The sequence below is a fragment of the Nelumbo nucifera genome, chromosome 3, assembly GCF_055504915.1.
Source record: "Nelumbo nucifera cultivar China Antique chromosome 3, China Antique-T2T, whole genome shotgun sequence".
Classification (NCBI taxonomy): Eukaryota; Viridiplantae; Streptophyta; class Magnoliopsida; order Proteales; family Nelumbonaceae; genus Nelumbo; species Nelumbo nucifera.
In genome coordinates, this window is record NC_142651.1 from 96757005 (window position 1) to 96782859 (window position 25855).

The 25855-nt window shown below is 42.7% G+C and overlaps 2 protein-coding genes and 1 pseudogene across 2 annotated transcripts; all 3 read right to left on the reverse strand.

The window, feature by feature from the left end:
* Positions 1-5909: 5909 nt before the first annotated feature.
* On the reverse strand, positions 5910-7567 carry LOC104586867 (Phosphoglycerate mutase family protein). Its single transcript, XM_010244239.3, has 2 exons — positions 6615-7567; positions 5910-6542 (listed from the first exon to the last, which is right to left on the reverse strand). Exons 1-2 carry the CDS (start codon positions 7063-7065, stop codon positions 6118-6120), a joined length of 876 nt encoding a protein of 291 aa, XP_010242541.1. The 5' UTR covers positions 7066-7567; the 3' UTR covers positions 5910-6117.
* Positions 7568-14184: 6617 nt separating this feature from the next.
* On the reverse strand, positions 14185-17267 carry LOC104586901 (argininosuccinate synthase, chloroplastic-like; annotated as a pseudogene).
* A 3049-nt stretch (positions 17268-20316) lies between these two features.
* On the reverse strand, positions 20317-25639 carry RPH1 (resistance to phytophthora 1). Its single transcript, XM_010244240.2, has 4 exons — positions 25309-25639; positions 22059-22269; positions 20965-21134; positions 20317-20872 (listed from the first exon to the last, which is right to left on the reverse strand). The coding sequence occupies exons 1-4, from the start codon at positions 25564-25566 to the stop codon at positions 20846-20848; spliced, it is 666 nt and encodes a 221-aa protein (XP_010242542.1). The 5' UTR covers positions 25567-25639; the 3' UTR covers positions 20317-20845.
* Between the last annotated feature and the right edge of the window lie 216 nt (positions 25640-25855).

A 25855-nucleotide genomic window follows, 5' to 3' on the forward strand; every position in this document is an offset into this window, starting at 1 on the left:
ACTGAGCCCGAACTCTACCAGACCGCTCTAAAAGGAGCCCGAGCTCCTTACAAGGAGCACGAACTATATTGGGCCCCAAGCCTCACAAAGCTGTGACCCGAGCTGGCCCATGGCAGCTCGGAACACTCCCCAAACCGAACTCAAGACATCTCGCTCGCCACTCCACTTCGCTTCTGAAACACCGGGCTGACCAAACGTACCTGACACCAAGGACGTCCGTATCCAAAGGCGACGCACCTGACCGATTTGGGATCTGACGCCTGACAGCCGCACTTCAAACGGCCTCCTGCTACCGCCACTTGCCACCATCGTCACTAGCCACAAAGACGGCTCCGACAAAAGGAGCAATGGCAGTTCTGTCCGGCCAGAGGAAATGACATCCGAACCGGTAGGAGTTCAGAAGTAATCATGCCCGATCTGACGGAGGCCTGGAAGTGAGTGCGCGAGGTGGTTATAAAAGGCTCCTACCCCCCAGGAGCGAGGTATGCTAACTTTTGCGCTATCTGGTCTATCCTGCCTTTGAAAGACTCTAACTTGAGCTTCGGAGCCCTTACGCCGGGTTCTCCCCGGAGCTTCTCTTCTCCCTCCGTTTTAGGTCCCTGCCACCCAGTTCAGAGGCAAGATCGTTGACAGCTAAGACCGGCCGGATTGTGCCTCATCAATTGGTGCCGTCTGTGGGAACGCTTCAAAAGGCCTCCCTCCAAAACTCTCATACCCCTTTCTTCTTCTTTGAAAAACTCAATACTCATGGCCTCTTCCAGCAACGCCGGACGCGGCACAGAGACAAACACCACCGGGGAACAGTCTCAAGTTCCCGTGGTGTGTGTTGGGCAGTTCACCATCCCCCTCTCGGTGGACGGAATTCCCAATCTGAATACGCCACAAGCAGTGGCGCCTATAAACCTACCTGCCGCAAACGTCCCCTTTCCTCTCCCCATCGAGACTACCTTCACTGAACCAACCGCCGTCCCCCTGGTAGCTAGCCAAAATCGGTTGGATGACCTAATGCAGTGCATGCGGGCAATGCAAGCCCAGATGCAACAATTCCAGCAACACCAGCTTCACCAGCACCAAGTGTTGCACAACCTCTCCCAGTATCACTATCAACAGCAGTTCCCCCAATTGCCACCGAACCAACCACTACTTCCACCACGCCACCCTGCTCCGAAGCCGGTCAAGGCCTCTCTGTAGGATGGGCGCCTCCACCAAGGAAAGGCCTCCAGGCCCCAGAACCCCCCAAACAGCCAGGCCTCGTCCCCAGGCCGGAGAGAAAGAAAAGTCATCCCCGCCTCGCAGCTCGTAGGCGGGTCGAGAACCTCGCCCGCAAGATCGGCACCTCGGGGCTCCAAACCGGAGTTCCCACTCGTGGAAAACCGATTTGGCGCACTGGCAGCAGCGGACTACCAGCACTCCGGGCCCATCGAGCTCGGCAACACGGAGGCCAACAGCGCCAGTACAAGGCCCACTCAGCAGCGAAGGCGCTGTCGAGGTCGACGGACCGCCACCCGCGTCCTGTCAGAGCTCAGAGGCAAAGGCGAGACGAGCTCGGACGAGGTAGGAGTTGCCCCGATTCTCTCAGTTCCTTCTCCCCTCGCGTTAGAACTCCTGGCAGTCTCCTTGCCCAGAGATTTCAAGCTCCCACCTCTAGACAAGTATGACGGGTCCTTCGACCCCAACGACCATGTTGACGCTTTCCAGTCCCAAATGCACCTCGCCAGAGCCAGTGAATCATGCATGTGCGTGGCTTTCACCACCACCCTCAAGGGGGTAGCCCGCACTTGGTACAGGAACCTGGCCCCCGGGTCGATAAAGTGTTGGGCTCAGTTCGTGCAGGTCTTCACTGCGCACTTTGTCACCAGCAAACGGTGCCCCAGAGCAGAGGAAAGCATCTTTGGGGTAGTCCAAAGGGAAGGAGAACCCATACGGGGCTACATCAAACGATTCAATGAAGCATGCTTACAGATACCGCGGTTAGACCCCGCGGTGCAGCTCGCCGCAGCAAAAAGAGGGGTGACGCACAAAGAGTTCAAATGGCACATGGTAGCAAACCAGCCCGCGACCGTGGCCGAGTTCCTCAAGCTCGCAGACAAGTTGATGAGGACGGAGGAGGAAATCAACCAATGGACCGAGGGCGGAAACGAGAAAAGAAAGAGGGATGGCGAGCCCTCTAACTCAGCCGACCGAAAAAACCCGGCCCGGGACCCAAAACCGAACCAGTCGTTCCGAGCTCCCCTGCCAGTTCGGACGGATTACACGCCACTGAACACGAGGCGAACCGTAATCTTAATGACGATCAAGGACGCCCCGTACGTAAAGTGGCCACCTCGCCTAAAGGGAAATCTGAACAAAAGAAACAAGAATTTGTATTGTAGTTTCCATAGGGACCATGGTCACAGTACCGAGCAATGCAATAACCTCCGAGACGAAATAGAGGGGCTCATCCGTCGCGGATACTTAAGAAACTTTGTACAGCACAACAATAATAGCAATAAAGTGGATCGACCAGGCGAGCACGAAAAAGACACCCTCGAAACTAGCAGCAGGCCTGCCGAACCGTTGCAGCGACAGCCTCCGGTAGAGAGGCCAATTCGGGGAACCATCCATGTAATTGTGGGAGGTTCGGTGGTAGCGGGGTGTACATCGGCGGCAGCCCGGACCTCAGTTCGCGAAGCGGTCCTCGAGGAGCGGAACCCTCCAAAAAGGCCAAAGACCAAAGAGCCAATCCTCTTCACGGAAGACGACGCGCGAGGAGTTCGCTACCCTCACGATGACGCGCTTGTCATTAAACTAAGGATCAGCGACTTCGAGGTTAGACGCGTACTCGTAGATTCGGGCAGCTCGGCGGACATCCTCTTCAAATCAGCGTTTGATCGGCTACAGCTGCCGAGGAACGAACTAAAGCCCGCTAACACTCCCCTGGTGGGCTTCAGTGGAGAGGAAGTCAGGCCCCTTGGAAAAATAACGGTGCCTGTGGAAGTCGGCACGTGGCCTTGTGCGGTCAGACTCAACCACGACTTCCTGGTGGTTGTGACCCCCTCCCCATACAATGCCATAATAGGGCGGCCAATCACGCATATCCTGCGGGCGGTGGTCTCCACCTAATATTTGGCCATGAAGTTCCCTATGGACTTCGGTGTGGGGGTAGCGCGGGGTGACCAGCTCGAGTCCCGCAAGTGCTACGTTGCCGCCCTAAAGGAAAAGACAAAGGCAGCCGACGACCTCGATCTGGAGCGGCCCGCGGAACAAGGCGAAGAACGAGCCTTGCCCACAGAAGAAACAGTCGCGATCCCAACCTCGCCTATGGACCCAACTCGCGCACTCCAGATTGGTGCTTCCGTCAAAGAACCCCTACGGACCGAACTGGTAAGTTTTTTACTCCAAAATTTAGATATTTTTGCATGGTCCGCGGCCGATATGCCCGGTATTGACCCTGGTCTTATAACTCACAAACTTAACACTGACCCTTTAGTCAGACCCATTAGACAGAAGAAACGGAACTTAGCCCCAGAGCGTTGGAAGGCGGTCGACGAGGAAGTCGAGAAGCTCCTCGCGGCAGACTTCATAAGGGAAGTCCATTACCCGAGCTGGGTGGCCAACCCTGTGCTGGTGAAAAAGGCGAACGGCAAGTGGCGCATGTGCGTCGACTACACCGACTTGAACCGAGCTTGCCCGAAAGACTGCTTCCCCCTTCCTAGGATCGACCGCCTAGTGGACGCGTCCTCGGGACATGAATTGCTAAGCTTCCTGGATGCCTACTCAGGCTACAACCAAATCCGGATGGACCAGTCCGACGAGGAAAAAAACAGCTTCATAACCGAGTTCGGTCTATACTGTTACAAGGTCATGCCCTTCGGGTTAAAAAATGCCGGGGCGACCTTCCAAAGACTTGTAAATAGGCTGTTTCGGCCCCTGATTGGCACAAAGATAGAGTGTTATGTAGACGATATGGTCGTCAAGACACGGCTTTCACAAGAACTAATAAATGACTTGGACTCTGTCTTCCAAATCCTACGTCAGTTTAGCATGAAATTGAACCCCCACAAATGTGTCTTTGGCGTCACCTCGGGCAAATTCCTAGGCTACGTTGTCAATCGACGCGGTATCGAGGCCAACCCGGACAAGATAAAAGCCATCCTAGATATGAGACCACCTCGAAAAATAAAAGAAGTTCAGAGGCTAAACGGCTGGATAGCTGCTCTAAGCCGCTTCATGTCCAAGTCGGCAGATCGCTGCCTACCCTTCTTCAAAGCAATCAAAGGCAAAGGGTTCGAGTGGACCCAAGACTGTCAGCTCGCGTTTGACGAGCTAAAAGGTTAACTCGCCAGTGTGCCAACCTTAGCTCGGCCCGAGGAAGGCGAAGTCTTAGAACTGTACCTCTCGGCTAGCGATGAGGTGGTCAGTTCGGTACTAGTAAAGGAAGCAGACCGGGTCCAACGACCCATATATTATGTTAGTAAAATCTTGCAGGGAGCTGAGACAAGGTACCCCCAGATAGAAAAGCTAGTGTATGCACTGGTGATAGCAGCACGGAAGCTCCGCCCGTACTTCCAGGCTCACACCGTCATCGTCCTGACCGACAAACCTTTGAGACAAGTTTTACTCAAACCCGAGGTTTCCGGCCGACTGACGAAGTGGGCCATCGAACTCAGCGAATACAATCTCCAGTACAAGCCAAGAACTGCCATTAAGGCTCAAGCCTTGGCAGATTTTATCGCAGAATGCACGTTTAGCCTCTAAGCCCCTGAGCCAGTCGAGCCCGAGATTCCCAGTTCGGGCGAACTCGGAGCTCCCAAGCCAAACGAGTCCGAACCCCGTGAAGTAGCAGCCAGTGTGGCATCCCTCCTGGTTAGACCAAGCGCGAACTGGGATGAGGAGCCCTGGATCCTTCATGTAGATGGCTCCTCGAACCAACAAGGCAGCGGGACTGGAATAGTGCTACGCGGCCCCAAGCCTCACAAAGCTGTGACCCGAGCTGGCCCATGGCAGCTCGGAACACTCCCCAAACCGAACTCAAGACATCTCGCTCGCCACTCCACTTCGCTTCCGAAACACCGGGCTGACCAAACGTACCTGACACCAAGGACGTCCGTATCCAAAGGCGACGCACCTGGCCGATTTGGGATCTGACGCCTGACAGCCGCACTTCAAACGGCCTCCTGCAACCGCCACTTGCCACCGTCGTCACTAGCCGCAGAGACGGCTCCGACAAAAGTAGTGGCGGTTCTGTCCGGCCAGAGGAAATGACATCCGAACCGGCAGGAGTTCGGAAGTAATCATGCCCGATCTGACGGAGGCCTGGAAGTGAGTGCGCGAGGTGGTTATAAAAGGCTCCTACCCCCTAGGAGCGAGGTATGCTAACTTTTGCGCTATCTGGTCTATCTTGCCTTTGAAAGACTCTAACTTGAGCTTCGGAGCCCTTACGCCGGGTTCTCCCCGGAGCTTCTCTTCTCCCTCCGTTTCAGGTCCCTGCCACTCAGTTCAGAGGCAAGATCGTTGACAGCTGAGATCAGCCGGATTGTGCCTCATCATATGGTATGGACCCTGGTTCACCTTTCACATGAACCTTCCAATAGAAATTCATCACATCATCCTAAATGGTTTTAGGATTTTTTTTGACCAATATGGTTTTAGGAAATTTAACGGTAGTTAAACAATATTTAGGGTTATCTTGAAGCAGTGACATTGCAGTCTTGAACCAATCAATTCCCTTTTTGTTACATGAAACCAAATCGGCAGTAAGTTTCCAAGGATGCATCCTCTCTCTCTCTCTCCTTTTTTTTTTTGTCTCTGCTCTCCTTCTAATTCACTCATTTCTTTGTCGTTAACTGCAGTTAAGTCTCAATAATTTTATAGAATGAAAATGGCGAATTTCTACTGAAATGTTCGTGCGAGAGGTGAAAGAAAGGGTCTATAGAATGTTAGCTGTGGGATCAAGTTCCAAAACACTTGAAAAGGCTTACAAAGGACGCAAAGGCGCATTATGGATTATAAAAGTTACAGTGGTTGGAGGATTATGATTTCCACTGAATGAAGATATCATTTACAAGTTGCAGTGCGAAAAGAACGCGGATCAAACAAGGCAAGCGAGTGACACCCAATTGCAAAGCAGCCTAATGGTCAAGCATCCAAGTTAGAACCATTACAATGGCTACGTGCATCTTCCTCTTCATCGGAATCCGGCAGGTGATCAAAGAAAGCATCCAGGTACCACGGGCATTTCTCGTTCCAGTCTCCCCTGTTGGCGCTGGCTCGCCATTTCTGGTCGGATATCACCTCAGGAGAGAGTCCCCATTCCTGAAGCTCTTCCTCCGAGTGATGAATAGCCAAGCTGTACTCCCCTCCCTGTCCCAGTTCCATTACTCGGAACTCACAGTTGCCCAGATTGTTTAGGTATTCGAATTGCTCCACCGTCCACTTGAACCACTTCATTAGGAAGACTCGCAAAGCCAGCCCGTGTGAGATAATCACCAGATTGACCTCATCGTTGCTGTCACGGTGAAGCCTATTCATGTCTATATCCCTCCACAGCGACTCCAAGAAACCTGTGCGTATATAATTATCAATCAATCTTGAGCCTTAAACTGAATTGTTAATAGAGAGAGAGAGATTCTTACTTGAAACTCGATCAAAGACATCGGCAGCGGACTCGCCCTCCGGGAACCGAAAGAAGAAGCGTCCGAACCTCTCCCTGGTCTCTTTAATAGCCTTCATCCTCTCTTCCACCTGAAAATTCCCGAAGTCTTGTTCCCTTATCCGGCATTCCTCTCGTACCCCAATAATCCTCTTCTTTGGGATCGACCTCCCGATCTCACAGAGGGTCGAACGGGTCCGTTGGTATGGTGAAACGTAGAAATAAACCTTCCAATTTTGAGATTGCCCATCATCAGAAATTACGCGACGTATCTTTTCGCCGGCGGCACGGGCCTGGTTGAGGCCCTGAGGGGTTAGAGGGATCTTGTTGTCAGGGGTGGTGGTGTAGGCGGAGCCATCGAGGTTACCTTGGCTCTCTCCATGTCTCACTAGGATAATTCTCTTCGGGAGAAACTTGTGCTCAGGATGAACCATTTCTTCTTCTGTATTACCGAACTGGGTTTCTCTTTTGTGGCGCGCCCCGAGGAGACTATAAATAGATGATGATGATGATGATGATGATATAGTTTTCTTCTATCGCGGGTTGGTTTTCAGTTTTCTTGGTTTAAAAGCGAATGCTGTTAGAAAAGAATGTATAAAAAGGAAATCCATATTCATACTGCTTTCCTTCTTACCTGTAAAGCTCTCAAATTCAAAAGCTAATCTAAACTGAACAGGGGTTTGGATAGATTCCATCCAGCACCCATTTCCAGAAGGAGTGAAATTTCCGTTTGAACGACTTCCAATCTACCACCCATGGCCCATAGATCGATCTAATCTTCTTTTTTTCTGATCGTTCACCCGCTTTCGTTTTCTGGTTGGCAGGACAAAGAAACCGGCCCAGATGTCATACCGAGCACGCGGAATGAAGTACAAACACGGCGGCTTAGACGCTTCGGTAGTGCTAACCTGAAAGAAGAATTATTAGACTCCCTTCATCACTGGTCCAGCCTGCCTCCTGACATGTAAGCTGGATCTGGATCTGGCTGGAATGGCCTCGGTCAACCACCAATAACCAAGGACGAAACAAAACGGGAGAGTGTTTTGAAATTCAAAACCAAACCGACGCGGAGGCCGAACCGTTTTTGCCTCCGGGTTGTGGGTCATAGGTCCCACCGGCCAGATGAACGGTTCAGACCGTGCCACATCAGTATATATATATATATTTAATTTATTTATAAAAATATTAAAATTGCAGGCTACGACCCTTGAGACGTATAGATCTCAAAAAGTTAATCAAAATAAAAAAAAAGCCATCTCATCGAACATCAGAGTGCAATGTTATGACTTTCGAAGTTTGCATACATAGTTAGTATCAAGGTTCAAAGTATCAATACATATCGGGTCGTATCGGCCGATATATATCATATCGGGGGCTTCCCAATACACCCCTACAAGGGGTGTTTCGGGGTCTTGACTGGTTCAAAGGTTGGATAGACCTTCAACCGACCCCTTTGAACCAAATTTGAAAAAAAAAAAGTTATCAATACTACTCAATACACCACTATTGCCATATCGGGCATATTGATATTTTGAATCTTTGTTAGTATGCAACATGCGACCCAGTCACCGGGTCAATTAGGTCAACAATCCAATTGTTCGAATCAGACGGTTTTTGGCATTTCTCCGGGTTTTACTTGAACTGGACCTAGAACCTTGACTAGGTGACAGTTCGAATGGTTCAATCGACCGGGTCGATGGCGGGTTGAAAACACTATTCAAAGCTATACTTTATTGATGAGGATAAAATAATTAAACTATTCAAAGACTAAAACTCAATGTTTTAAAAAACCGACCCAATATGGAATTGGAACCGCTTTGGGCCTTTGGCCATCAGTTTTCGGGTCAGTGGTTTGACTGTCCGATTTGAATGGACAACTCGTTATGGTAAAAAATTGTTGTCCAAGTCAATGATTTTTGGCCAAGGAACAAATTAAAGCTGAAACGAAAGTTGTTGCCTAAACCTTGGGCCGAATAGTCTAATTGTCTAGATTAACAACGGTTTGAAAGCACTGCTAAAACTTATGTGATAGCACGCAACTTATATAATATTTTAAAATTTCAATTTTACCTTTTTTGGTAAAAAATGCCATTCGATGTTGGTCCCTTGCGTTTATGACATGGTATCCCTTTGCAAAGGTGTTGTGGCAGAGAAACTTCCCGAGCTTAGACCTATTCATGGGTTGGGTAGCCCGACTAGCTGGCTAGGCTTGACTTGTTATTTTTTGGGTTTTGACAAAATTTCAGGCCCACGGGCTCGGGCATTAAATACCAGGACCGGTCATTTTTCGGGTCAGGCTCAAGCTTTCTCAAATAAGCCCGGCCCGATATTATTACATATAATAAAAAAACATTTATGTTATATATATATATATATGTGTGTGTGTGTGTGTGTGTTTCTTAAATTATTATTAAATATTAATTTACTATTAGAAATATAAATTAGTTTATTAATTTATTAATTAATACTAAATTAATATAATATTAGTTTATAACAGTACATTGAAAATAGGACATTTTGCGTGCAGATCGGGCTCGGGCTTGAGCTTTGGGCTTTATATAAGAGTCGAGCTCGGGCTCAAGATCTAGGCCCGATGGTCAGGTCAGGCTCGAGCTCGGGCATGCACATTTTTTGTTGATAAAGAGGCAAAGCCCAACCAAATAGGTCTACCTGAGCTCATATTTTCTGAATAGGAAATTATCTAACGATAACATGCTAGTCTCCGCCAAGGTGTCCCACTTTTTTCTTTTCCAATCTCAGTGTTTCTTTTAAAACAAACATCCCTTTTTCGATAACCAAACGGATTGTAAGTGTTTGGTTGGTGTCCTAGTTGGCCGAAGGTGCTATGTGGATGTTTCCATGGCCAAAGTCCTTGGACCATGTCAACATGCATCTACACTCCCACCTCGCAAAGTCGCACAGAGACAATGAGACTTATCCCTACCGAAGAGGGCGAAGCCTACCGAAAACCTCGGTGAACAACCTCATCACAATAACCCCGTGAAGCCCTTATCAAGCTACAACACGAATACTTGTCTTTAAAGGCATCCCCCCTCGAGGTAAAGTACTTTTTGTTCTCAACTCACTATTTGCATCCATAGCATCCACTACAGTTCTAACCAATATGTTCTCCTAAGCTCGTCCTAATTGACTACCCATCTCCCTTACTGAATCGAGCGTCGGAGTGCCTTCCTGAAAAAAATCTCCTCGAGCCTCTAATATCTCTCTATGCTTCCATACCCTGATGCACATATTCATCCTTCCCCCTTGGCTTCATCCAATTGGTAGGATCTCTTATCTACTTCATGTTCGACTCAGCACACCTCGAATTGGACAACATCATATTGGCATTGTCTGTGAGATACACACAAAAAGCCTATTCCCTATTCTCTCTTTTCATGCACCAAAACCAACCATGCCTAGAAACATATCCGACCGCTCAGGCGCTCAATCCCCATCCTAGGGGACTCACTCACACCGCATCTCACCACCCCAAGGATCTTAGCCACCTGCCCAAGTTGACCCTAAACAATTCAATGCCCTACAACAAAGGGTAGACTGCCCCATCACGATGATGGAGGCACTTGGGCAATCAATGCGAGCCCCAAGGGTGCCTATTGCTGTTGATCCTCGTCCCGAAGACCCCAAAGGGCAAAAAAACAAACCTAGTTGATTAGGCACATCACCTGTCTTTGACAATGAGCAAACCCTTCTTGTCAGGAGTCAGTTGTGTAATCATCTAACTCATTTTGAAAGGCCACCAAGGCCTTGTACTCAGAGACACCCTCTTCCTTTGCCCGAGCCACCCTTGCCTCGACCTCCTCCACCACCATCACCTGCCTTTGACACGAGCAAACCCTTCTTTTTAGGAGTTTGTTGCGTAATCATCTAACTCATTTTGAAAGGCCACCAAGGCCTTGTACTCAGAGGCACCCTCCTCCTTTGCCCGAGCCACCCTTGCCTCGGCCTCCTCCACCGCTTTCTTCAGTTGTTCATGCGCCACATTGAAATCGTGGACACGACTCCTCAGCTCCAGATGGCATCTTCCCTCTCTGTCGCCACCTTCTTCACCTCGAACAACTCGACCTTTAGTTGGGTGTTCTTAACCCTCTCGCCTCGAACAAACGGCAAAGGCAACACATATGGTTAACTAGACCAACAATTGAACACACCGCCTGCAAAAAGGCACAACAACTTAACAAAGACATAAGAAGTCATAAAGGAGAAGAGTGAAGAGAGACTTATCACCACAATCTAGTGCAAGGCCGATCTCTCCAAGAAGCTACTAGTATGCTTGTTGTCCTCCCTCTTAATCTCCGACAACATAATGCCACGGGCTAACTACTCAGCCACCCCTCCTTCTCTAGGGTGTTAGTAAGCCGAACTGTCTAAAGCGACACATACGCACCAGTCTCATCTTCCCCCCCCCCAACCAAACCTACTCTGGAACATCTCCCCAAGGGGTGGAGGATTGACGATCATGTTGTTAGGGGGCCTCCTTTGAGTCCACCACCACGACCTCCTCGGATAACCTCAAGCTTTTTGACTATCGAGGTGTGATCTTCGCAAAGCGTTGTTGAGGCCCTCGCCGCCTGATCCTTCCTCGCAGCCACAACCTGCATGCACCTTGCTCAGTCATCACCACCATCCATGTAGGATTATACACAAGGCAAAATCATCAGTCAAAAAAAAAGAAAGAAAAGAGAAAAAGGAAGAAGGCCAAAATCTAATCACAAAACAAACAGATCGGACTGGGACCGATTTGCCAAAGGACACATTAACCCGGCATGGATTAACATGTTGGTGAAGCATACTCCTTAATGTGCACCCGCACTATCCTCCTAATGGTTGCTACCTCCTCCCTCGACTTTTCATCCTCAGTAGGGGCCTTTTCCTTTGTCCTCGGACAACTAGCTTGGAAGGGAATGGCTAGACATCCTAATGTCTCACAAAAAAGAAGCCCTCATTCCAATGTTTGATCGAGGAGAGAGCTCCAACGAGCACCTTGGTGTTTAGTCTTTGCAAATAGGTAATAGTAACCCTGTTGGTGCTTCTTCATGTGGAGAAATTACCTAAACATTGATAGGGTGATTTGTATGTCTCGGATTGTGCAATAATAGAGGAGCCCGACCAAATACCTAAAATATTTCAGCATTAGTTGGACCGACTAGACATGGTATCACATCAACATGGTCACAACACCATGGTCCAAAGGAAACCTAGGGCAAGTGATTAGGCTGTGCTCATACATACAGATCTCACTGGGATGGGCCGAGGTGGCCCTCTCACCTATCTTGGGGCACCTTAGCTCAAATTCCTGGGAAATGCTATATGCCACCCGGATGTGAACCATGTCCTCAGAAGACAAACAGAGTCGAGGCAAAGCACTCCCCAAATCTCCTCGTGATAACCCGTTCTTCCTCCAATCCACCTTGGCTTTGACCTCTCTAGCCCCCTCAACGCCAACCTCCTCATGGACCTCAATCTCTCTAACCTTGATCACATTATTCCCGCTGGGAAGGGCGGAGCTTCCCAAAAACCTCGACGGGCGACCTCATCACAATAACCCCACGAAGCCCCTATGTCACTACAACACGGACACTCGTTTATTTAAATGCATCTCCCCCTCGAGGTAAAGGATTTTTGGTTCTTATGTCACAATTGCATCCATAGCATTCACCACGATTCAGACCAATCTGTTCTCCTCAACTCGTCCTAACCAACTACCCATCTCTTTACTGACTTGAGCATCAAAGTGCCTTATTGGAGAAAATCTCCTTGGGCCTCTGATATCTCTTTGTGCTTGTAGACCCCAGTGCGCGTCTTCATCCTTCCACCCCGGCCTTGTCCAGTTGGCAGGGTCTTATCTGCTGCGTGTTCGGCTCAACATACCTCAGATCGGACAACATTAGTAAGAATCTAAAGAACGAATCTCTCAACCTTTCCTAGACCTTTTGTATCACACCAATGATGACTTACCCATCTAGGATCAATAACAACATTATTGCTACTAACATCAAATTTTACAAAATCCATCATAGCTCCTTCCATCAGCCTCTCATCAACAAAAGTCCCTTGCCTTGTGGAGAATCCCACCCGATCAAAACTCCTTGAATTTCAATCAGATTGGGATAGTTTTTTATTGTGAGCAAATCCAAATTGTTTAAGTGCAATATCTTTATGATAGGAGAACCACTATTCAAACATGCACCATTTATAAAGATCACAATGATCACTAATGCTAGTTTGATAGCAATTTCAAACATATATTTGATGATGACTTTGACATCTCATAGTCTACAATCACCAATTGAAATATTTTCAAGTAATTTATCTTATTTCTTTTTCATTTGAGTATAATAAACCAAAACTGACCACCAGTCAAAAGTCGCCAAGTGGTAACATGCTAGGGGAAAAGTGGTTAATTGACCCCACATCACCTTAGAAGGCCAAGCTGACTTGACCAAGCTCTTCTAAGCCTAACTGACTGACTAAACCGACCTAGCCGAGCTCACCTAAGCCTAGATGACCTAGCCAAGCCAAACTAACCACCAAAGTTCAACAACAATTAGTAACCAGTTAACCTGGCTAAGCCAAACTAACTTGATCTTGCCAATGAAGCAACATGTGGACAACCATCAAGGCATCAATGCCATTGTATTCAAAGTAGACACATTGCCTAACACATGCACATAACATGTCAACCTAGGGTGTGACAAGTGGACTGAGCTCTAATCACGTGTGAGTAATGTACTCATTTTTGAATGAAACTCCTCTCTATATAAATAGGCGAGCCCCTCATTTGTTTCAGGACACTACACTGGATACTGCACACAAGACACACACTAAACACCTTGGCACACTTAATATCATCTCATCTCACCTCATCTAACTGAGCTTTCTTCGTTTCGACATTACTAACTTAACCATCAGAGTCCATGCCTCTGGGATATCATCCTAGGGCCATGACGTTCCTCTATGATTATAGGTCACCCTCCAAAAGTCGAGATCTCCCTAGACGAGGTGACACCCTCTCATCTAAGGTGGCGTTCCAAGGATGAGGTGACAATATAGCTATACAAGACAATGTCTTTAGCAACTTTTCAATTTCACCCTTGTTGCAAACTTTGACATCAACAATAAGAAATGCACGAAATTCTTTCTTGTTATCTAAACTTCAAAGCTTCCTCCTGCCATATAATGCATAACGCTCAAAGAAATCAACTATAGAGAAAGTCGCCATAGTGTCACCTTCATCTCTATGGTCATTTTGATTTAAAATGAATAGAAATATGATAGTTGCATATAAAGCTATGGAGTATGCCTAATTTGAAATGATTATGGGATTGGGAACCAATTCATTTGCTTGGTTTGCTATGAACCTAATAGGCAAGCTTCTGCAACAAGGGAAGCTCAAGAACATTGTTTGGATGCCCACGTTAAAGGAAACCTATGAACAACTCGTTCCTCCATAACATGTTTGGAAAACAAAGAACTATCTCTACTATCTACCAACTGCTAATAAAAAAATTAACTTTGGATATCGTATGATTGACACAGCGAAGCCTGTGCAAATTGGAAACTAGGAGCTATTGATGACTTGAAATTTGTTTTCCTAGGCTTTAAAAAAAAAGTTGGGTAAATTACAATGACCCCTCTTATTATGGTCTCAGTGACAAAACCCCCTAAACTTTATTTGTGATAAAGACCCCTAAACTTTAGCTGTTAGACAAAACCCCCTCAAGAGATAACTGAAAGCGTTAAATTATCAAAATATCTCACTAACCTTTCTCTATTTTCTTTTTCTGCCATTCTCTCTTAAAACATATATCCTCCCTATACAAGTTATACAGGCTTTTCCATCCAGTCACTATAACTGACCCTTTAAGAGTTTTCAGAGTCACAGACCCAGTGGTGGTCCTTGTAATACTCTCCATGAATGCGTCCATTACCTGCCGGAGTGGACCAAACCATCTACTTGCATAGCTCACGGACTGTTGTGAAAAGGATGGTCCCACTAGGAGTTTCATATAGCTCAATGCAAGTGAATCTTTAGTCTACATATCTATACGACCAATGCCATGCCTCCCACCAAAGTCATTGAGCTCTCAAAGAAGCGCAGCAGGAGAAAGCTCCAAACAGGGAGTCCTGAATCTACGTATTCAGGTTGATCGGGTGCATCTTCCGGATCAACAGTCATAATTTAGAGCGTGTTTGGTTCCTTTTACATTTACGGGTGACCGTTTATTTGTGTTTTTTCACTTTAAACGTTTATTTATACTGTTTTACTTTAAACTTTCTTTACTTTTAATGTTTATTGCTTTTGTTGTTTGGTTGGGCTTCATTTTAAATGTTTTTTATTCTCCAATTTGGTTTCAAGAAACGCTGGGGCGTTGGGGGAAACAAGAATTTGACATTTCCCTAGATTCCCCATGTACAAAAATCAAAGTGTTTCAGTTTTTTATCGTTTATTTGACAAACGGTAAAACCAAACAATTGTTTCATCTTGCTTCATTTGCAATAAACGTCAATGCCTATGTGATACTGGTGTGATGGCGTTTTTTCAATAAACTCCAATAAAACCAAACACATACGTGCATATCCTTTTTTGGGTCATTTGAAGGGTATTCCGAAATGTCTACCTCATAGCTGAGGTGCCACAGATTTCGGTCTCTGCTGTAAATAGATTTCTTTGCAACTGGGACGGGCACATTATGTTTCTTTGCATACTCAACTACATCTTCTCTTGCTGTAATATTTCATTCTTTCCATGGAGCCACAACATTGAGTTTAGGATTTGAAGCAAAAAAGTTAGTTTAAACAGGACTAATCATTTCCCTTCCCTGTGCATCCATGTGAAACAGCATCTGCTCCAACCTCTTTTGCAACATTAACCATGCATGTTCTTAGCAATAACAGGTTGGGAAGTTCCAGGCAAGTATTTTCTTTCATAAATTGCTCTATCTCGCAAACAAGGAAATATGTAATCTCTCATAAATTTTTCTTTCAAATCCTTAACAACTAATTGATATGCTCCACTAGCTTTAGCCTTTGCTTCTAAACCCTCTAGTTCCTTGATGCCTTCACCAACATCTGCAGTGAAACAAATTAACAACTTCATGGCCATAATTCTCCCTTAGCCATGGGACAATAACTGAGGTATCCGAACCACCACTATGGACCAAAACCACTTTATTCATTGGGATTATAGCTGATAAGGGCAATTTTGGGCCCTATATCAGTAAAAATAATTTTTTAATATAATTATTGAAATAGGCTCACTTTTTTTTGAAAAATATCAAGTAGGGACAGAAATACTATTCATCTCCTTCCTCCTCCAAATCATCAAACAAATCTCCCCAAATATTAATAAATATTGATCACAGATCTTTACTTTTTTGTTCACCCTTATAGTTACTAGTTTGATGCAAAACAAAAATGGAAAAGAATAAGAAGGGAGAGAGATCCATTTGGTCTGAGGTCACCGTGTCTGGTGATTCGGGCTCCTCTCCCGGCATGCAGAGCTAGTAGATAGTATAAGTCTTTGGAGAGGAGCTCTTCATTGTGGATGAGTGGTTGAGAGAAGAGATTGCGGCTCCGGAATATGCCATAGCCTGAAAATTCGTTGGTGATGCACTCTACGGTGATGGGTGCGTATAGCTCCATGATGCCGCTGTTAGATGTTACCACTTTGATCATCTCATGTACACCTCCGATGCCACGAATTGAAACATGCAGTTTCCCTATGTCTCTCTGATCATTTTTCTTCTCTGTCTCTCTGATCATTTTTCTCAGGGGAAGAAATTAATAAGAAATGGGAGTGTCCTGCTCTGAGTTTGGAAAAATTCAGATGTAGAGAAGGGAGAGAGAGAGAGAACAGAGGTGGGAAGATTTATTTGATGGTCCGGAGGAAGAAGGAGATGAACAGTATTTCTGCCCCTATTTGATATTTGAAATAAAAGTTAGACTATTGTAAAAATTATGTAAAAAAGTTTATTTTTATTGATATTAGGGCCCAAAAGTTGTCCTGATCAGTTAGAATCCCTTATTCAATTTTAGGCACAATCCACCCTTTGGAGATGTAGAAAGATTAGTTTCTTTTTTATTGAATAAAACCGCTTGAATGGCTCGTCAGATTGAGAAAGATTTCCCCTTTAATGAACAATCAAACTCCCATGAAGTCCACTGGACCTTGCCCCTAACTCTTGAAGTTGAAATTGAGATGAGTTCCCTAGGCAACAAAGTTTGTCTTGAAACGAATTTGATCTCTTGGAGCCAAGGAATACAAGCTTGCTGGTAGGACATGACAACGTGGCCTGCAACTGAGCACCATTTAACACTCAGATACCAACTGAAGTGCTCAGACCAATGTAAATAGCTGCTCTCTAGTTGGGGGCACTACTGGTTATCGGACTGGTTTCAGTTTGTCCAAAAGAAACTGGTAAGGTCACCGGAGAAGAAAACGTAAAATGAGAAGAACAAAAGAAATGATCACAAAGATCCGAAGCTCTGGTCTTGTTGCACTAGCACCGGAGTTAGGCCTGACTATGAATTCTATCATGGCACCGACAACCAGCTTGACTACGGGGTTTTTATCGTGAAAGATGAGATGTAATAGGGCCACTACAACATTGAACGAGAAGAGAGGATAGTTTGGGTATTTATAAAACTTTAAACAGTCCGATAAGAATCTTTTTTAAGTTAATTGATAGAAATCTAATGAAGGGAGATCTTTGTCTAACGGCTAAAGTTTAGAGGGCCTTTGTCACTGACCCCATAGTAACGGGGACCTTTGTAATTTACCCAAAAAGGTTTGTTTTCTTATCAATGGAGAAATTGAGTTGGGTTCATGAAAGTCCTTGATGTTGTCTAAACTACAAAGTTTCTTCCTTGTGTAAGTTTTCTAAATCTCCTTCTATGCATTTATTATCATATTCAAATGATAAAGAAAGAAGATATAGTTGAAAATATTTTAGTCAAGCTAGCTTTATTGATCTTCCTACACCCATGGAATCTTTCACAGGGGTGCCAACGGTATTTGAAAATTCAATTTCGAATTCGAGATTTGACATAATTGAGTCGAATTCAGATAATTCGAATATCTAATTGGTCAATTCGGATATCCTATTCTTACCAAATAGTTAATCGGATTTGAATTCAGATATGACCTAATTCGATTCGATAAATATCAGAATTCAACCGATTATTTAATTCTTATATATAATATATAAATTTTTAAATGTTTTATATAATTTATATATATAATAATTAAATTATATAAATAGTTTATATATTTTATATAAATAAAATATTTATTAATTACCTAAAATAATTAATTAGTCGAATTCGAATTGAATTGAATATTTGAATATTTAATCAGATTCAATTTCGAATATTAATTTTCAATATCCATTGAATATCAAATCAAATTCGGATATCAAATTTTTTAATCACATTCGAATTCGGATATTGCCTGATCCCATTCAAATTCGATCTGTTTACACCCCTAATCTTTCATCGAGACCCCACCCAACCTAATACAAATCCTATTGAAGTGCCACTAGTAGTTTCCACTCTTGAATGCAACCTACACCACAAGGTGAGTGTAATCCTTACCTGCTGCTTGAATTTGCGAAGCCCGAAGGAATTGCAGTGAAATTCAGCTCACCACCTGCCTAAACCAATTTAGTTCTATACCAACTGAGATCATCATTGGCTTATTACACCGTTCACGGTGCACCTATTTTCCAAAAGGGGGGGGGGGGAGTTGTTCTATCAACTGGATTCCTAGAAGCAGAGAAGGAAGTGGTGGTGAATGGCGATGGTGGGCGTATACAGAGACAATTTTCAAAATATTGATACAGGGTGATACGTTGGTAGGGCATATCGGCTTGTATTGGTATTATTTTTATTTATTTTTTTTATTTTTTGAATGATTCATAGGGGCCAATTTAAGGCCGGTTTACCTCCTGAACCATTCACCGACCCGAAACACCCCCTACAGGGGCATATTGGGAAGGCCCATATCAATTGATACATATCGAAATTTCGAACCTTGTACAGAGATGCTCAATATAGGTACTTCATTTTAAAGAATAATGAAGGACAAAATCAACATTTTGTCATTTCCAACAATGTCTAATGGCCATAACTTGAGGTATTTCAAGGGATTTTTCAAATAGTAGGGACTAAAACTTAATATAATTTAAATATTTTACCCTATAGACAATTGTTTGGTAAAATACTTAAAAGTACCCATAGCCATAGGTTTTGTGAGATGGACTAAGTAATACTGATACCCTCTAGTTTCAATAATCTATTCGGGACCCACAAGTTTTTTTAACAATAAAACATACAGTCTTCCGTCAGCACGCCATTACATTCCCTTGACATGTGATAGCATGCGACTGTTTTATATTTTAAAACCCAATTTTGCCTTCTCCTCTTCACCATCTGTTTTATATGGTGACCATCAAGGAGATTTCTATGATCAGTTTATTTTTGACATTTTCTTTCTAATTTTCCCTGTTCTTTCCTCTTCTTCTTTTTCTCCTTCTCATGCCATTTTCTTTACCAAAAAAATATGTGGTTTAAATTCAACTGTCAGAGTAATATTTTGAAATTTTGAAGAATGGTTAAAGACAACGGTGAAGAACAATACCATTACAGTGGGCGACTGGGAAAGATGGGTAATTGTGGATTGATTCGGCAGCGGGCTTGGTCAGTTGTGATTGTACCCTGTTTTTGGTGAGGGGGCTTTGGGAGAGGGCCTGGGACTGGCTTCATTACACTGTAGGTTTCAAGAATTGATGGAGAAAGGGGCAGAGAGAGACTGATCTAAGCCACCATCATAAACCAAGAAAAAGGGAGGAAGATGCTTGAAAAGAAACAGGAACTCAGGCGAATTCTCCGTGCATGAAATATAAACCAAAATGGGTTAAGAGTCGATTAATGAAAAATATTAAACCGATTTAACCAAAAGCTAAAAATTAGGGTGTCAAACGGTATTCAAAAATTCTATTTCGAATTCAAAATTCAATATAATCGAATCGAATTTGGATAATTTGAGTGTCTAATTTATCGAATTCGGATATCCTATTCATATCAAATAACTAACCGGATTTGAATTCGCATATGACCTTATTCGATTGGATAAATATCTGAATTCGACCGATTATTTAATTTTTATATATAATATATAAAATATTTAAATGTTTTATATAATTTATATATAATAATAATTAAATTATATAAATAATTTATATATTAATACACTTTAAATAAATAAAATATTTATTTTATATATTTATTATTAACTAAAACAATTAATTGGTCAAACTCAAATCGAATATTTAAATATTTAATCAAATTCAAATATTATTTATCAATATCCATCAGATATCAATTTAATTCAGATATCGGATTTTCTAATCAAATTCAAATTTAGATATTACCTGATTCGATTTGAATTCGATCCGTTTGCACCCCTACTAAAGATATCCCTTGTGCCGTTTAGGGGTGTATCAATACTTTTAACCTTGTCCCAGACCCGAGATACCCCTTACTGCTACTATTACTGTTGAGAAGTTAGAAGAGAATAGTGAGATTTCAAAGCACAGAACTGAGATTCTGCTCAATGTGATTGTCAGACATGAGGTTCTCTAACTTGGTTGAAGGGCAGCTAGTTGATGAGATGTGTTTTGGTAATTATGGTTAAAACTTAAAAGTAACTTGTTATTGGTGCCTTACTACAAGTCTACAACCAATTCAACTCAACAAAATCTTATACCAACAATTTGGCATCGGCCATATGAATCCTGTTTTGTCATTCACTTGATCAAGAGCCATATCCTCTATTAAATTATGACTCCTCAGAATTTGGCACCCCAGTACATGTTATCCAAAAAGTAATAATATATATAGCTCCGGCGTTCTGGCCAAACCCCCTCAGAATAAGATATGATACAAGATAATAGATATCCACCACTCTCTGAACAGTGTTTGTTTCTCTTGTCATGACTCCAAAACCATGTTCTTGCAGCTGATCAGGTCATCTGGTTTGATGGTTACATGGGCGAAGGCGAATTTCCATGCCTTGTATTGTGATTTATATCCAACTGGAGATGCATCATGGATTTGGAAGTCGGTTTCAATTAACAAACAGGAGAAATTCATTTAACTCCTGAGATGAGCACAAAAGGATGCAACGAGCTCCTATTTTGTTTTTTGTAGCCACCCGAGCTGTAATGAAACGTTTCCAAACACAAACTAAGAACAGGAATAACTAAGCAAAGGATTTCCAGACCAAACACAAACTAAAGAATGGAGTTTACCTTCCATGCATACATTCCAAAAAATGCTATAGTATCTGCAGACCAGACAACTGAAAAGGATTTCCAGAAGAATGGGATTAGAACATTGAGTAAGGGGATGAGAAGAAAGAGATAATTGAGAGCTTCTTTCTCATTCTTTGAGCAGTCTCGGGCCCGAAGGGAAGGGATTGCTGCAAAATCACAAAGAATAAATCAGAAATGAGCACAAAAGAAACTTACCAGTCAAGAGCAGCTAAATATCTCTATTTATTTTGATCCACGTTTGATGTTGATGGTCACCTCATGAAGCTTAAAAGGGCATACCACTTAAGGGAAAAGAGGGCTGACTGCCATTCCATTAAGAACTGACCACCAAGAGGGGGTGACCGTGCATATGCATCTTTACATGCCATATAGTTCTATACATGTCCCACTAGTTTTCTACTATTCCTTGAAAATGGACCACCAAAAGAGAGGGTGAATGTGTACATGTCCCCACGCATATCAAGAGATATGCCATTCATTCATGGAAACTGTAGCTGGTTAGAAACACCAAAAGATTGCCAGAACAGGAAAATGAAATGCTTTTAATGCTTCATCAGATTGAAGTACAGAAATCAGGTTCTATGTCTAATTACCTACCTTCTCATTGAAAAATGGAAACCTAGTACCTCTACCAACCATCGAGAAAGTGACTAGTCAATACTGTAGAATAAACTACTCTTTAAGTTACGGTTCATCATTTACGAAGAATGATCAGCAAAGAATAAACCCAACTGGTATTCTTATAAAAAGTTTTTGCTGGGACTTGATAGGATCTCAAGGTAGCAATGAAAAATAGGTTTGACAAGGAGGTCAATAGAAACTACAACAACAATATAACTTGATGTACCAATAAAATGCTTCGACCTATATGAACAATTTGGGTAATGCCCAATCAGGACAGATTTAAAAAGTGAAAAAGAAATAAATAAAATTTTTCTAATAATTAAATGGTCCTCCTGCAGAAAGCAATGTCTTGGAGCACTAGAAAGAGCCAACCAGGTAAGCATATATAATATATTTATTTGATTTGTAAGTGATATAAAATTGAACCAAGCTGGAGCTTAACTTACTGAACATCCAGATAGACCACATGCCCATTAATCTCCATATGTCAGGTTCATTGGATGGGAATATGAGATTGAAGGAAAGGACCCCACCGAACAGCATTGATGCATAACCTTGAAGTTCAAAAACTGTGTATAAAGTCGTTCCAGGTACTGCAGGGTTCTTGGTGGCAGTGGAAGCCCTTGGTGCAAAGGTGGCAGCAGTCTTTTGAACAACCTGTTGGATGAAACGGTTTATATGTATACACATACCAAGAAGTTGGAAACAGAAAAGTCAATTACACAAATACTTCCACCAAAAGCAAATTTCAGAAATTAAGGGAAAGTGTGTAAAGTTGGAATATCAAATTTAAATATCTTTGTGTTCGGAATGCCTCAATGAGTCTCACTTAAGAGAGAGACATGTGTACTGAAGCATTAATTTTACCAAATGTTTTGAGAATGCAAAGGGCCTATTTTTAAATTGCTGAACATGGAATTGCAAACACAAAATTATTAACTGCACTCCTAATTCTTGGGAGCACAGTTTATACATGATTCCACTTCTGCTATTCAGGCAGGAATGGGCACTCCATTATGCTGATTATGAGCATCATGTAAGAGCCAGGAAAAAATATTAATGAAGGGGAAAACAAGACCTTTTACTCAGGGTCTTGAGCTTCAACAGTTAACATAAATTTTGATTGAGTTTAAAATCAAAAGAAATCATGAAACATTAAATTCTTCTTAAAGTTCTGTCACAATAATATAAATTTTAGACAGCTTGGAAAGTGGATATTTAAAACATTAAAACGTTGAATCTTTCAAATTTGCTCAAAAGAAATCCTGAAATGCTTGAAATTTGGTTCAAAGCTCCTCATGTTTCTTGTACATAGAATCAAATTGAAAATTAAAATTTTGTTGGCAGATTTTCCATCCAATGTAAAGAAATATTTAATTTCCAATAAATAAATTGATTAACTAAAAAGGTAAAAGAGTTTTTCAACATTTACATATTGAAACTTAACCTATAAGGGAATTAAGAATGAAGAGAGTTGAAATGCATAAAGTTATCGACATTTTCAAAATGGATAAATATATTGATATGTGATCCTTACTTAGAGCTTGCTGGTATGCTTTAGGTTGTGTTTGGTACCATTGCTGTTTCCACCTAAAACGTTTTGGGTGATCAATACAAAATGGTGAGAGAGGTGTTGTCACATCATATGTGAGTTATTTCAACTAGAATGGTTAGACTTCAACTCCCTGAGCAAGAAACACCAATTTGATGTTTCTAGAAACAGCCTCTCTCACAAGCATTTTTAAGGTATGCCTATTTAAACCATAAATAGCCTCAAATAATAATTGTATGCCAATTTATATTGATCAACCCAAAACATTTCAGGTAGAAACAGCAATGGTACCAATCACAACCTTAATAGACATCAACATTATTACAGGAATACAAATATGCATGTTGCCATTGGGTTCCTAGTTGCATAGAAGACCTTTGGCACACATTTGTGTACTATATATAAAGAACTTGTTCAGTTGCGCCTTGAATTTCTATATGCGGTCCACTCCATGACCCACCCCAACCTTTGTGGAGAAGAACTGAAAGGGGAAATTTCATTGAGGTCTGTGTGGATGGATTACTTGGGTTGTTCAGGGGCTCTGCCCCCCCAGAGTACAGACCCAAACCACTATGTATTTAGGTCCAGTATATATATCATGTTTCTAGGTTTTTTCATATAAAACAGAGAGAAAGTTTTGGGGGTGTATTGGGCACTAGGGTTTGCATGAGGCTGAACAACCTTGTACTCCATTGTTTCTGATATAGTGGATTTCTGCTCCTCTTTCACCTGTGGACACAGGCCAAATGCCAAACCACATTAAATCTTCTGTGTGCTCTTGAGTTGCTATGTTTTCTGATTCTCTATTTGTTAACTGTTTTTAGATCTTTGTTTTTGTCATCATAGAACTTGAAAGATCATAGATGGCTATGAGGTGCATTATGTAGTATTGCATAATAAGGCTATCTATTGAAGTTAACTGGAGCACTGTATTGTATAGAAAGGTCTGACCAGAATGTTCTCACAAATTAGATTGATTACATTTGGGTAATTCATAGCCAATCATCGTATACTAGGATGTCCATGTGATGTGAACAGACCATTCATTTGGAAAGTGCGTAGGTTAGCATTAGTAGAATTCGATTTGAAGTGTAATTTTTCCTTTTTTTTCTCATTTTTCTACACTAAGTAGCTATGAACACTGAACATGGTTTATCAGTCAAGTAGGAGTGTCAATGGACCAGTTTTGGATTGGACCCCATCCAAACCAAAATCAATTTGGATGGATTGGATGGACCAACAAGACAGAATTGGACCAGTCCAGACTTAATGGTCCAAAATATTTATTGGATTGGATTGGACCTGGTCCATCCATAATGAATTTATAATGGATTGGGTTGGATTGAGCCAATATCTGGTCCATTAATAGAAGATAAGAATATAGGTGTCAATGGATCGGGTTTGGATTAGAACCAACCTAAGTTAAAACAAATTTGAACAGATTGGACGGTCCAGACATTGGATTGGACCGGTCCAAAATATTCATCGGGTTGGACCAAATCCAGTCCAGTTGACACCCATACAGTCGAGTAGTCTGCAGAATGTCCTAAGCACAGAGTGTTAACAGGAGTTAGGAGTAGCACTTGGTGATACAGGCAGGCTGGTTCCTATGTCAAGGATGCTAAGCTCAAGTGTCGAATTAGTCTAAAAGCTTCCTTCTATCTTTTCTTGATATTCATAAACACTAAATCAGCGTATACTTGATCCTTGCAGAAACATGAACATACTAGCCCGGTGCCCGGACCATCATTTGGGAAACTTCTTTAGAAAAAGAAACACTGAAACAATTTAATTTGAAATGGCTTGACAAATTTAGAATTAAAGCATCTCATTCTTTTTTCAACTAGGACAATTAAGGAGAATTGGCAAGCCCAAATAAATTGTTCAATTAGTGAAACAAGTAAAACATTAACAAGGATTCTAGCAAAGAAATATCAGTAAAAGAAACCACTTGTTATTTCCACCATTCCATGCATGGGTATGGCACTGCCGTAACATTTTATTCTTTTCAGTTAGGAGAAGGCAGATCGATTTCAATGCTTTGAAGATTCACCCAAAATAAAGAAAACGATAAATATACTAGAGTAAATGATCATATGAACAGGGTATTCTAATGCATGACCAAATTCTAGAAATAAACTGACCTTTTTGATGTCTTTGTCGATTGCAGGAGCTGTAGATGATGGATTAGAATTCCTGCTTTCTTCTTTAGAGTCTGGACTTTCTAGCTCTCCTTCGCGTTCCTCGGCCGTCGGTGTATCAGCACCATCTGAACTGGCCCTGATTTTTATCGTCGTTCTGCGGAACCTCGTGTCGTAGGAATCGTTTCTGAGAATGGGAAAAGTCGTAGGGAATCTCGAAACGTGGGAGTAACAGGAGACATTTGAGATTAACGCCTGCATTTTCCTGTATTTCTCTTTTGCCGTTACTCTCTTTATTTCGAAGCGTTGCTCATTCGAAGAGCGGAGAAGGCCAGAGATGAGAAATATAAGGTGTATGATTAGCCAGCGAAGTCGAATTTTGGTACAATATCATCCTCACAGCTCCATGCAGCCGTATATTGGGAATATCTGTACTTTATCATGGTATCCGAATTTTAAAACGCAATAATCTAGTATTATTTACCGTCAGTTAGAATGTAAAAAGACATAACTACTCTATTTTCGATCAATGTATTTCGAAATGACGAAA

What these genes read in the sequence shown, in the direction of transcription:
- LOC104586867 (XM_010244239.3), bottom strand. Translation starts at nt 7,065, where the DNA reads ATGGTTCATCCTGAGCACAAGTTTCTCCCGAAGAGAATTATCCTAGTG. An exon ending in TGTCTTTGATCGAGTTTCAA is followed by an intron (nt 6,543 to 6,614) that starts GTAAGAATCTCT and finishes ATATACGCACAG; the next exon opens with GTTTCTTGGAGTCGCTGTGG.
- RPH1 (XM_010244240.2), bottom strand. Translation starts at nt 25,566, where the DNA reads ATGCAGGCGTTAATCTCAAATGTCTCCTGTTACTCCCACGTTTCGAGA. An exon ending in GTGGTCTATCTGGATGTTCA is followed by an intron (nt 21,135 to 22,058) that starts GTAAGTTAAGCT and finishes GTGATTTTGCAG; the next exon opens with CAATCCCTTCCCTTCGGGCC. An exon ending in TTGGAATGTATGCATGGAAG is followed by an intron (nt 20,873 to 20,964) that starts GTAAACTCCATT and finishes GTTTCATTACAG; the next exon opens with CTCGGGTGGCTACAAAAAAC.